This window comes from Leptonychotes weddellii, chromosome 14 (genome assembly GCF_054177405.1).
Source record: "Leptonychotes weddellii isolate Sample4059 chromosome 14, ASM5417740v2, whole genome shotgun sequence".
Classification (NCBI taxonomy): domain Eukaryota; kingdom Metazoa; phylum Chordata; class Mammalia; order Carnivora; family Phocidae; genus Leptonychotes; species Leptonychotes weddellii.
Genome location: NC_138382.1, coordinates 9121765 through 9135826, shown reverse-complemented (window position 1 = coordinate 9135826; position 14062 = coordinate 9121765). Strand labels below are relative to the sequence as shown.

Below are 14062 nucleotides of genomic sequence, written 5' to 3'. Positions count from 1 at the left end.
CCCAGTTAGCGCTCTACCTGAATAAACATTATTTCCATGGGAATTATTTAGAGGTAACTGTGGCTTATCAGGAAAGCAGTGATTCAAACCGGCAGAGAATGTCATATCACAGACAGCATTCATTTTGGTTTAAATACACATACAAAGGCTAGGGAATGAATTCCAATGTTTACGTGAGCCTGTAAAACAGTAGAGGACAGTGATTTCTCTATAATCAAAGCTATGATGAAGGAATGTTTCAGGAAAATGACAAGAGAATGAATTTCCAAATTAGAGTCCAGGAATTTGCCAAACATGTAAGTTCTCTTACAAGGAAAACAAAACAGTCAAATTCAAGACTTTTTAAAATATGCCAACATGTAAACCAAACCACCTCTTCTAACTTAGGGGTGACGTGCACTGCTTTGCTGATTCTCAACAGTCGGCCAAATATTCATGCCTGTGGCAACAATACTGTTTGATCAGGAGTACTCATCTCGGCACAAGGCAGACAAACTCCCATCTTACTAAAAGAGTAATACTCCAAAGTTATATGCTCATAAACTATAACAACACTGGAAATTCTGGACATTCTAGATGAAAAGAATCAGGAAAGTCATCAAAGAAGTAAATATTCCATAAAGAAATTTGTAAATATCATCTTACGTAAGAGATCAAAGCCTTAACATTAAACACATGTCCATTTTCACCATGACAGTTGAGTAAATATTTGTACTAATACGTGACAAATGAATGAACTTCTCCCCCAAGTTTATCATCTTTACCTTAGGAAACAGCTAGTTTAAAAAGTACACCTGCCAACTGTCTGAATATCAAAACTCAGGCCAACTGTATGAATACCAAAAGTCAGTTTTGAAACACAAGTTTCTAAAGTAAACAGTTTCATTCTGACACTGTTCTTTTTTTTTTTTTTTTAAGATTTTATTTATTTATTCATGAGAGACAGAGAGAGGCAGAGGCAGAGGGAGAAGCAGGCTCCCCGCTGAGCAGGGAGCCCGATGCGGGGCTCAATCCCAGGACCCTGGGATTATGACCTGAGCTGAAGGCAGATGCTTAACCGACTGAGCCACCCAGGCGTCCCTCTGACACTGTTTTTAAGAATCCATGTCACACATTTAGAAATAATTCTGCTTGATACGCAGAATCTTTTGATATTTCCAAAACACACAGGATCAACACTAGATCTGTAAAGGTTAAAATCTACAGAGAATAGAGTCCCCACTGAGGCTGCCTCAATCCAGCCACTGCCCTTGCTCCTGCGGCAGAGCTGGGGGTCCTGCGGGTACCAGGGTGCCTGCCTCTCTTTTCTGGACATGTGTGGAGGGGAACGGAATAGGATTGGGGGAGCTCTGGTCTCCCACCTGGACCAGACTGGGGCTCTCTGCTACGGGGACCACTGAGGGGTGGGGACGCGCTACAGCAGTGTTGGAGGGGAGGGGGCAAAAAAAAAAATCTACAGTGAATAAAATAATACCAGTCTCTCACTGTATCTCACCAGATTCTCAGTGGACAGTAAAACAGGAAAAGTCTAAGGTTCCAGATTAGAGTTACCATGGACCTGCCCCAAATCTAGTACCCCCATGGAAAATAAATTCCTTCACTCATCCAATTAGAAAACTAATTTCTATGGCATAAAATATACCTAATTTCCTCCTTTAGAGATAATAACATCAGATATTTTCAAAACAGTAATACAAAATTTTTTTTTTTAAAGATTTTTTTTTTATTTATTTATTTGAGAGAGAGAATGAGAGACAGAGAGCACGAGAGGGGAGAGGGTCAGAGGGAGAAGCAGACCCCCCGCTGAGCAGGGAGCCCGACGTGGGACTCGATCCCGGGACTCCAGGATCATGACCTGAGCCGAAGGCAGTTGCTCAACCAACTGAGCCACCCAGGCGCCCAAAACAGTAATACAAAATTAAAAATAAAAAGACTACCACCATTAGCTTTTACGTGGTGGGGAGGGGAATTCAGTGGCTACCCCGGGGTTAGTGTCTACTAGTCATCTTTCCAAAGTTCAATGAGTCTCCTAAACAGGAGCCACCAGCTAATCCCAGATCTACAAACTGTCAAACCCATCCAATGGCTAAGTCCTGAACTCTAGAACCAGATTTCTGAAGGCCTTCCCCAGTGGCACCTCAAACTCAGTATCTACAAAACTCAACTAAACACCTTTTACCAAATCCCTGCTATCACTGCCTCACCCACAAGTTGCTCCCCCTTCGGGTATTTCCTTCCATGGAGAACTGCACCATATTCAATCCTTCTCCCAGGACTCATACTGCTTTTAAAACCTTTCACTGACTCCTTGCTGCCCACAGAAAAAAAAAAAATCCAAAATATATGTCATTGCATTCAAGATCCTTTGTGGAAAGTTCTCCACCTCTTCAGTCACACCTCTTTTTCTCTCTGCCACACACCATGTGCTCTAGCTGTTCTAAAATACTCACAGGTCCCTGGAGTACAAAATCTTCCTATGGCTAAAAAGCCATTCTACTCTTGTTCATCTGAAAAAATCCTATTCATTCTTCAAGAGGTTGATAATCACATTCTCAGTCAAAATTTCCTGAATTATCATCAAGAAGAGCTGAGTAGTTGTTCCTCTATGTTCCTGTTCCTATAGGACCCTACATAATTAATACTCCTGTTATACTGATAATATTTAATATACTGGTTTTGCCTGTTTACTTCTGTCTCCCCCAAATGACTCATCACCTACTACAAAGGCAGAGTTTTTGCCTTATCCATTGCTTAAATCCTCAACAAGCCAAGAAATGCCTAGCAACTAATAGAATGCCCAACAGTTCGTTGAACTGATTAACTTATTATTGAACAACTGGATTTTGGTTTTCCTCTGTTCGGTCCTCTGAAATCTGTAAGATTAAAAAGGAGTCAGGAAGGGGCGCCTGGGTGGCTCAGTTGGTTAAGCGACTGCCTTCGGCTCAGGTCATGATCCTGGAGTCCCGGGATTGAGTCCCACATCGGGCTCCCTGCTCAGCAGGGAGTCTGCTTCTCCCTCTGGCCCTCCCCCTCTCATGTGCTCGCTCTCTCTCTCTCTCTCTAATAAATAAATAAAATCTTAAAAAAAAAAAAAAAGGAGTCAGGAAGAAATAAGAATGGTTCTTCTTCTGATCTTCCACCCCTACTTCTGAAGTCTACGTGGCCCATTAGAACTTCCATTTGCTTCAAAGTCAACTCAAGTTTTACCAATAAGACAATGCTACACCTGATTCTTATTCCTCAACTTCAATACTCAAGGTAAGCCTTTTCTACATATGCTTACAGCAGTCTTATTATTGTCAGTTTTACTACCATCAGCGTTTGTCAACCACAAAATGCTCGAGGCATTAAAATTTAAAAACAAAAAAACAAACACAATAAAACAAAACTTCCATCAGTGATTTCAACCATTTTGTTAAAAACCAGATCTCTCGTTTCTAAACCGGGAAGCTCAAGTTGCTGTGCCTCAAGGAATTGGGGGAAATATTTAATGTAAGATTCATGACCATGGTAAGAATTCTACCATGGAGGTCTGACCTTCACTGAAAAAGATCCTAATCCAACTTCAGTCCTCACAGCAAGGAAGTACTATTTCAGAAAGTCCCTAGATTCTCAGATACAATGGCAAACACAAGACACTGAAGAAACAGGAAAAATAATTTAAAAAAAAAAAAGGAGATTTTATTCATTTGCTCATTCATCCATTTGAAGCAACTAAATTTAATCACTATATGTTTACTGTTCTATAAACATAACAGAACTGTTAGAAATGTCATATAACCATCAAAATTGTTACACAATAATCTCTTCAAGATAAAACCTTTACGCAGGACATAAAGGTCTAAAATGAAAACAGAAAGAAAAATTAAGCAAGGTAAATCCAGGGGCCTTAAAAACTGATCTGAGATGTTTGTAAATATGAACCAAATAAATGCTATTACAACGGAACCACAGCTATTGATGGATACAGTTTCTAAAAACTTATTTCAGCTTTCTGTGGTCGTCTGTGTGTCACTTTGTAATGAAGAGAAAATTTAGGGAGAAAGAAAATGGTAAAATGCAAGAGAAAGAAGACCAATAACTGAGGAATGGCTCTGGTATGAGTTAGGCGATCAGAGGTTTTCTACACTGGAATCTGAAATGCAGGGAGCACATTCGGGCGTTTGCTTGTGGAAGACTTATGCTAAGGGCATCCCTCTGCCACCTCCGCCCGCAGATGAGTGGCTTCTGAGAATGCACACCAAGTTAATTCCCCAGCTGTCCGCACGCACACAAGCAGCTGCCCCCGCTACTGCCTACTGCCCAGGGCAGTCTGTCAGCACCTCTAACCTCCGCCGCACAGACGAGCCTCCGAGCAAAGCCCGCTGCTGCACTTCCAAGGAAAGAACCTCTGAATTAAGGACTGCGTTGGCACTGGACTGCCAGCCCTGAACCCCACAGCTGCTGGCTGCATGTTGCTGAGTCTCTCAGCTGCTGAACCACTCTTGCTAAAAAAATGAGCTTAACAACATATCCCTCTAAGAAATTTTCTGAAATCATAATAGCATTCATTGGAAAACAGAATTCAATCCAAAGAAATACAATTCACAGATGTTTCAAGAATACGTCTATTTTATAAAGTACTGCACATCTGTATGAACAGAATAAAAAGACAGAAGAACCTACAGGAAATGGACATAAAGATAAACTTAAAGATAAAGGTTTCTCTCTTTTTACATGACAGATTATTTTTGCAGCTATACAAAAAACTTAGAAGTTTTTAGAAAATATTAGAATGCCATTTAAGTACCTCAAGCTAAGATGATTCCTAATAATATACTCTTAGAGATTTCCATACTAGTTACTTTTCTGAGTGGATGAAAAGTCCTGTGTTTTCTTCCTCATGAAACAAAAGCACAGCTACCCAGTCTTACCATGGCTCTACTGTAGTCTTGCTACAACAAGAAGCAAACATATTAACCAAATATGCCAACTAATTTATAAAGAACATTCAAAATATTTTGGGGCCCCGTTTTTTAAAAAGGCACATGTATCTTTGTTATAAAAGAATCAAGCATATTTACCAATTAGTTAATAATTATTATTAACTAAAATTATTTACTGTCAATATTAGTAACGGCTTTTAAAAGTACCTTGATCTTTGTGTTTCTAAAATTTTTCCCAGTCCATTTATGGATCTGAAATAAACATAAAAATGAAGAAGAAAGAGTAAAAAAGTAAATGTTAAACTTTTTAAAGATCGTAAAGCATATTATTTCTAAAACAGGAAATAAGCATATACAAGTATATCTGGAGAAAAAAACAGAAAAACAAAACTTACATTTTTTATAGCTTATTATTTTTTTTCTAATCATAAATCAGGTATATTCCACTTAGGTATTAAAACATGACAGGCAAAAATCTACTGCACAACTGACTAACTAGGGGACACTCTGTGCATTATAAAGAGACCCTTCACGTTAGAAAAAATGATTCATAGCCAGTAATTCTAATGTTCTCAAATGAGTAGATAAATCAAGATTTTTACTGATACTCAATTTTCCACAAGCACACATCGTGGAAATGCCTATACACAGGCTAGAAATAAAAACCTAGTTGTGAGTGGCTCTCACCCAGCCTGTCCTCAGTTTCACAGTAACAGTTAAGTCAGGCATCCAGGTTGTTCCACAAAATAACCTCTTCATTCCCTAACTAGAATCTCTACCTACTCTGCCAGTCCTTCCCTTTCTGATATTACTAAGATAATGAAACAGGACTCCCTCTTTATGGCACTAAAAATACTTGTTAAATTCTTTTCAACATACTATACACCTCATCTATTTATCTTTATACCATCAATTCCATTGCCTTCAGCGTTACTTGCTGAATATATGTGCCTTTTGTTCAAGCTTATTCTCGTGGGTAAGGTTTCCCATCCACAATGATTCTAAGGCAAGTCTCTCTACCATTTCACAAAGTTCTTAATCTTTTCTACTTGAATATACTATATAACCTGATGGCCACTTCCTCTCAGATATGTTCACCTTCTTCCAACTCCCCAAATCTAATGCCCAGTCAGTTGCAAGTCTGATGTACAATGAAGGGTCAAAATCCAAAGGGTCTGTAATTTATCAACGCACTATGTCCAAATTCTTTCCTGGTATTGCTGTACAGAGCAAGCTGGCCAACAAAATTTAGGAGACCAGAGTCAAAAGGGGTAAAAGAAGTAAGCTCCATTCACTGCTTTCATCTTTCTAGACTTTTCAAAAATATCAACCATTTTTCTATTTCTTTCCTATTTTTATTCGTTGTAGCTTGAAATTACTATGTAAACCAGGAAAAAAAATTACACTCTAATAATGGTAACAGTAGCTAACAGAGCACATCTGTTTTCTGCACATTTTCTGCACATTATTTTACTGTTAATATCCAACACTGTCTCATGAACACTTAAACCAAACTTAATGAAGTAGGTATTATTTCCTCTTTTAGAGATGAGAATTAAAAAGAACACAGCAGGAAACAGACCAAGGAGTAGAACCCAACCAGATTAACAACCAGATTCTAAAGTCCATCATCTTCAGCACTATGCAGCACTACCTGCACTACATGTGCAGAAAAATATGAATTTCTTTCCTCTTCAATCATTCATCACTGCAGCCAATCTTCTCATGAGCCTTACCTTTATTGATTCAATTTATAACATACTATATGAACTGGTACTGACAGAATCAAAATCTGATGTCAGCAGATTACACCCATTAAAGATGACTAATAATAAAAGCTATTGGATGTCTCTTTGTAGATGGCATTTATTAATTGTCTTAAAAAATAATTCAAAGTCCCTGAACTCTAATCTCATTTGAAAAGTCCAAGTGACTGTGGATCATGTAGCATATATTTGAGTACCATTCATACTAACATACATATGTTGACCAACCTTGGCCATGGACACTGAAGACATTAAAGCAAGCTGGGAGACAGGCACGTTTAGTTGACAGTCAAGGAAGACAAAGTCAGTGAGGGTTCAGGGAAAGGAGACCACCTGAGACAGGGGAGATTTCAAAGAGGAGCGAGGGAGAAAAGGAGGTGACGGGACGACTTTACAGAACGGATAAAATGGCTTAAAAAAAAAAAAAGGAAGCAAATTAAAACAGAGACAATGAAGGAATTCAAGGATTGGCAGAGTGAGAGTGAGAACACGTCAGAGTAAAGAAAGGATATTATGGCAAGACACATCCATGGGAAAGTAAGTCATCCTGAGTAAAGTTAGAGAACTTCCTGTAGGCAAAGAGTCAAAGAGAGACAGGAAAAGGAGGATGGAGTCAGAAGACCCTGAGTATCAGTCTATGAATTCTAACTACATTCTGTAAGAAATGGGGAATGATTTTATATATTTATTTTTACATAAGCGTCAATTAGGCATCAACAATAAATGATTCCAGAATGGTATTGAAGCAGGTCAACCTTGAACCTTAAATTTCTACAGGGTAATACAGAAAAAACCTTTTATATAGTACACTTTGGATTTGTAGGCAGTTAACACTTAAAACTTCATACCTAATGGTTGTTCTTAACTTGCTTAAATCCTCTTCTGAAATCAAGTCAGTTTTATTAATGATGATGATATCTGCCAAAGCAACTTGCCTAAATTAGCAAAGAAAGAACAGATGTCAAAAGAGAAATGTTAAGAAATTAAAAATAGAAACATCTCCTTCAGATCAAATAGCATTAAGAACTATATAGTACTCTATATGGTAATTGATTTTACCCCTATTTATCATTCTTCAAACAGTAAGAATAAACTGCATCCATCACTATATAAATTCAGATTTCATATGTATTCATTCAAAAAATATTTACTAAGTGCTCTCACTTGCTACTCTGAAACTACAAAGATAAAGCCCCAAAAGTTTATAATCAAGGATCATTTTCAACTCAAAATTTTCTTTGTAAAGAAATGCATAAAATTCAGATATTCAATATGGTAAAAATATGGACAGTCCACTGACTAAAATATTCCATGTTATCACATGGAATTTTTAAAGAAATAAATAAATTAACATTAACACTAAACAGTTTTTTTTAAACCACATTCAGAAGATACATCAGGATCCTGAACAAATATCTTCTTCATCACTATAAATAGGTTTTTCTCTGTAAAATAGATACACAGACATTCAAGTTAAAGAATGCTATTCTGTCCCATTGACAGAATGCTAGATAACAAAATAGCTTACTATAAATAGAAGTTCTATTTTCTATTAACAGGAGAAGTAGAGCTGAGGATTCTTTAAATTTTCAATTCTTCAGGAAATTTTAATCACTAGGCTATTTATTCCTAATTCCAGTTTTATGCTGCCTGAAGATATAGCCAATTATGTCAAAGGACAAAGCCAAATTCTCAAAAATAATTTATTGAAAAAGCAAGTTTCAACAGTATGTACATCATAATCCCATTTCTGTTTAAGTAAGTGTTCTATGAATAAAGATTTAATGTGGATGGGGCATCTGGGTGGCTCAGTTGATTAAGCGACTGCCTTAGGCTCAGGTCATGATCCCAGGATCCTGGAATCGAGCCCCACATCGGGCTTCCTGCTCAGCGGGAAGCCTGCTTCTCCCTCTCCCACTCCCCCTGCTTGTGTTCTCTCTCTCACTGTGTCTCTCTGTGTCAAATAAACAAAATCTTAAAAAAAAAAAAAAAAAAAAGATTTAATGTGGACATCTCAAAATATAAAGTTACTATCTTTAAATTGGAAGCCTTTTACATTTACCTTTATTTATTTATTTATTTTTTAAGATTTATCTGAGAGAGAGCGAGCGAGTAGGGCAAGGGATAGAGGGACAGGGTGAGAGAGAAGCAGACTCCCTCCTGAATGAGGAGCCTGACACGGGGCTGGATCTCACACCTAGAGAACATGACCTGAGCCGAAATCAAGTCACTTAACCAAACAAGCCACCCAGGTGCCCCATCTTTATTGTGGCTTTTATGACACTTCACTACTTTCTATTTGGCTTATTTACATTTTCTATAAAAAATATATTTTAATAAGGAAAAAAATTATAAAAATGTTTAAGTTCAGTCTAATCTGAATCATACCTATATACCCAATGCAGTGTTCAGGCAGGATTACTGCACCACAGAGCACCATAGTCCAGAATGAGAGGGAGCCAACTGCTTGTTTGCAGTCTATTATTTATGTCTGGATCACACTTAGCAAATCGCAGGGAGACTCTCCCTTAACCCCAGCAGCAGACTTAGCAACTGTGGTATATCCCAAAGCCTTTTTCCCCCATTAGCAAGAATCTGCTTAGGGTAGGCAAACTGATTTAACATTTCTAAGTCTAAAGACAACCCAATTAGGAACATAAAGGTGTTTAAACAAAAAAATGTTCTAAATGCCAATTAAAACTCTTTCCATATTTCTTTTGTTCTGAGTAACAGTGAATACGTGCATCAAATGAATTACTGCTGAAGAAGGCAGTAAGTGAACCAACTCTTTTCTTTATAATCCTCTTGAATCCCAATGAAATCATAAAAGAACAAAAAACCAGTTTTAAATGTTCACTGCTCCCAAGCTCCTCTCAAAGAACTGCTGTGCCCAACACTCATTTTATGCTATATATAAAAGTTTTAAATAGGGCGCCTGGGTGGCTCAGTTGGTTAAGCGACTGCCTTCGGCTCAGGTCATGATCCTGGAGTCCCGGGATTGAGTCCCACATCGGGCTCCCTGCTCAGCAGGGAGTCTGCTTCTCCCTCTGACCCTCCTCCCTCTCGTGCTCTCTCTCATTCTCTCTCTTGCAAAAAATAAAAAAAAATAAAAATTTATAAAAAAAAAAAAGTTTTAAATAAAATTTTAGTTATCAGACCATTGTAAGTAGCAATAATTCAATTACAGGGGAAAAAGACAACGAATTTTCCTTGACTATGTTTTTATATTTCTCACTTTGGTTTGGTTTTCATAATAATTTTCTCTTTCCAATTAGCCAGTAATCAATATATACTTTAAATATGAATACCTAGAAGCTTCATTGATAAGGCCATCCAGTTTTTCTTCTTCTAAATGCTAAACAAAAACAAAGTTTGAAAAAAGTTACTGTGGGAAAACACAAACACTAATGTCAACACAAAGAATTTTACTTTGGAGACTCCTTTCTTGCTTCTAATATACATTTCAACAAGTTCTATTACTGAACACACAAATGCAGAACTAATTTTTCTAACTGAAAGCATTTTATTCCCCATTTGTAATTGTTTTCCTATAGTGAATCTATTGGGGGTGTTTGGGGGAGGGGGCAGGACTTAAATACTGTCCCCCTGACATCTCCTTTTCCTTAAAAGGAAAACCCTCCAGATATAAATAATGTCAATAAAAACAAAGGGCATTACAGTTCAAATTATAGGCCTTTTCCTTTTTCACAAAACTGTTTTTGTTCTAAATATTCATTATTACTTATATATAAAAGAGATAACCACCAAAATAGACTTTCTTAAATCTAATACACTTCCATCCATTCCAATCCCAGACCCCACCTCCCACCCCAGCATCACACACATATGGACTCAGTGCTGAGCCCTTTCTATTCCCTTAAAACAAGCTGTGGGAAGGCCACAGCCCCAATTCTAGCCTAAAAGCAGTTGACCATTTAGAGAAACCCACACTTGAGTGACCTGGCCCCTCAGTGCAACTGTTTACTTTGCTGACCTCTCCAGAGTCAAGCTAGCTCCAAAAAAATATTGTGACACTGATATTGGGGCCCACAAGGTAGCTGTCATCTCTCTGGAAGCAGTTATTATTTTTCCATAATTCTATTTAAATCCCTAAAGGCATCAATGCCGAAAGGTTTGTCTCTGCAAAACATTCCACCTTCATTACTTTAACCTTTAATAGATGCTCCCTGTCACAAGAAAAAGCTGCCTATTGAGGTTAGAGGCAATTTGATTATATTAATATTCTTTGTATTTGAAATCAAACTTCACAAATTCTTAAATCATTTTACATACATTATCTCATTTAGCCTTCCTAAGAATTAGAGGGAATGGTTATTCTCATTTTATAAAGGAAGAAACTAAATTTAATACTGTCACTGTCACAGGATACTCTTTTATAGGGGTATTTTTCAAAAACTGAAAACGTGCTATAGAAGTAAAATGATCATAATTTTAAAAACTTATGAATGAAAGCTTTTTATGTCACATAGACTCAATCTTCGATACAGATGTTACATAAATATTAACAATCACGCAAGAGTATACTCAGAGAGAGTACCTAAAAATTACATTCAAAATTACTATATTATTATTATTAGTGTATCAAAAACTGTTCCTTGCCAAAAGACAAAGTTTACTATTTTTGCTAATTATTCTTGGCCTGAGGCTACTGCAAATCCTATTATTATGTCCTGTAGAGAACAAGGCTGTTACCATCCTGGAAATAGTACCTGGCACCAGGCTCAAAAAATATTTATTGAATGAATTCTAGTTAACACCCCTATTTGTTCACAAAGATAAGTAGATGTTGTTATTTGAAATATTCTATACAATGTGCAGCAACAAATCCCCTTCTATTCAGCAGTATACCTATTTAATAAAGATGTATTTTTAGCAAGGTACCTGTTTCTGAAAGATCCTGGAATATTCCAGGATTTGAAAAATTTTTCAAAATACTGTATTGTTGACCTTTTGGAAGCTTTATTTACATATGAATTTGGGGCTATGTGGCTGTGAGTTGGTGGGGTATAAAAAAAGATATGGCAGGAAAATTAGATATTTTATTTTTGAATTTCCATATCTAAATGGAACAGTAGTTTTACAAAGTAACCCACGTTTTTAACACATTTACTTCTCCAGAAGATTAGAAATCTACACTCAAAGCTAACTGGGAAAAACCAACATTTTACTACCTTCAGGCAATCAAGAAGTACCAAATATAAAAACACGTTAAAATCCCCAAAATAAAAATGGGCCAATATGTACAATTCTATTATGGATAAGGCATGTAATAATCACATATAATTATAGAAAAAGAGATAAAAGCCCTGTTCTATGCATTTTTGAAGGCCATATAAACATAAAGAAATAATAAATGCACACTAACATTTATTTTCTCTGGGTATCAGCCCAATATTTATTTTCCTCATGCAACTTCCTTCCTCCCCAAGTCAAACTTTGCAAAAAGACTAAAACCAGTGTCTTTTATTCAAAGGGACATTCTCCAATATTGGTTACTCCGTCGGATAAATTCCATTTATAAAGTTAAAAAAATGGCAATTTTTATATTCTATGCTACCTGCACAGGCAAGGAAGGAAAACATCTGCAAATTCTTTTTCAAAAATTTTAGAGTGTGTGTGTGTGTGTGTGAGAATGTATACATATGCCCAAAGGATTCCTCATGTCTGCTGAGAGACTATGGCTTTTGCTTATATATTAAAAAAGACAAAAATGGTTTTGGCACTAATTAACCCAACACTTCCCAAAAGTCAAGGTTCAACCTCCAACTCAGCACACAGTAAGAAAGAAAGAAACCCTTTGAAATAACACCACTGTAGACCCGACTTCAATAAGGGCTAGCGGGTGTCCTCTTCTGCAGAAACAGAAACAAGCTGGACCAAAAAGAAGAGAGCAAGATAGGGGGAAAACACTGCTGTTGACCAAAATGGAAGAAATCTAGTGTCAAAGATGTCAGACGACATTTAAAAAGAGCAGCAGCTCTCTCCTCTCAACGGACTGGTTATAGATCTGACGCTATTTCAGCTGTTAGAAAACAATTATTGCATAATGTCAGTCTATTTATTTTTCCAGTCTTTTCCAAGCCAAACTGTTTTCTGACTGAATTGTTTCAACAGCTAGTGCAATATAACAGAAGAGCCAAAAAGAAACCTCTCACTTGACCTTTCCTGTGTAACTTCATCCATTGATTCTATTGCATTAAATGCTGTCACGTTTGTAGAACTGAAAAGAACAATGTTGGCAGCCTGGGTGTCAAGTCCTGAGAATAGAGAGCTGTCATTTGAAGTTGTCCAATTCTTTGCCCGTGATTAAAAAATGAATATTTCAGATCAATGGGTGACAATCCCATTAGAGTGATAGCCCATGATATCAATTACCACTTCAGTTTCAATCTGGCTGCCTGGCCACAGGGTACCATTTCTCAGCCTTCCTTGTGATGGGCTGGCTCCTTGAAGCATGACACCCTTAAATTGCTGCCCATTATCCAAGTGTCATTACTTGTGCTGCCTCAGAATTCTCTGAATCACAAGCAGCTACTGGGGTCAAGCTTTGCAACCAGAGGAATTGGACAAGCGGGCAAATTCTTTATATAAAGGAAAAGTTATTTATCTGGCATCTGACTTAAAAAATCTAAAGTTTCCATTATCCTGACAGTATGTCAGTTTTGTGTAGGTATATTGATTTAATAATTTAAGAGGTTTTATCAAGGTGGCAGAAGGTTAAACGTTTACTGTGTTTGCATTATTCAGAATGTTGCTTTGTTTATTTGGCCTCAATTACACTGATAATAGGTTCTATTTAACTTCTCTGCAAATCTAAATATACATATAAAATTATTCCTGTAATCATAAATACATAAAGAGTTTAACTCTGGGTATGATATCTTAAGTCTATCAAGAAGACAAATAAAATATCTTAAGTGCTATCTCTTCTGTAGGTACCCCAAATTTGGTAATAAATGTATGTAAGAGATGAATTCAGACATGCCTATAATAAACATTCAGAATGAAGAATTTATTTTGCTTCCTCCATAAATATTTTGTTAGAAATATCATGATTTCAGGGCGCCTGGGTGGCTCAGTCGTTAAGCGTCTGCCTTCGGCTCAGGTCATGATCCCAGGGTCCTGGGATCGAGTCCCACATCGGGCTCCCTGCTCGGCAAGAAGCCTGCTTCTCCCTCTCCCATTCCCCCTGCTTGTGTTACTGCTCTTGCTATCTCTCTCTCTGTCAAATAAATAAATAAAATCTTTAAAAAAAAAAAAAAAGAAATATCATGATTTCAGAACAGTCGGAATTTTTCTGAGTAAAATTGTAATATCTGGAATCTTTCTTTGATTCTTTTTTTTTTTTTA

General features: G+C 37.0%; 1 protein-coding gene across 1 annotated transcript in view; it reads right to left on the bottom strand.

The window, feature by feature from the left end:
- The window catches only part of LOC102726943 (COBW domain containing 1-like), a 47614-nt gene that overhangs the window by 13112 nt on the left and 20440 nt on the right, over positions 1 to 14062 (bottom strand). Inside the window, exons 5-7 of the mRNA XM_081804059.1 lie at positions 10000 to 10046; positions 7540 to 7626; positions 5133 to 5177 (exon numbers count right to left, since the gene is read on the bottom strand). Of these exons, the coding sequence (XP_081660185.1) occupies positions 5133 to 5177; positions 7540 to 7626; positions 10000 to 10046 (179 nt within the window). The remainder of the gene's footprint in view (positions 1 to 5132; positions 5178 to 7539; positions 7627 to 9999; positions 10047 to 14062) is intronic.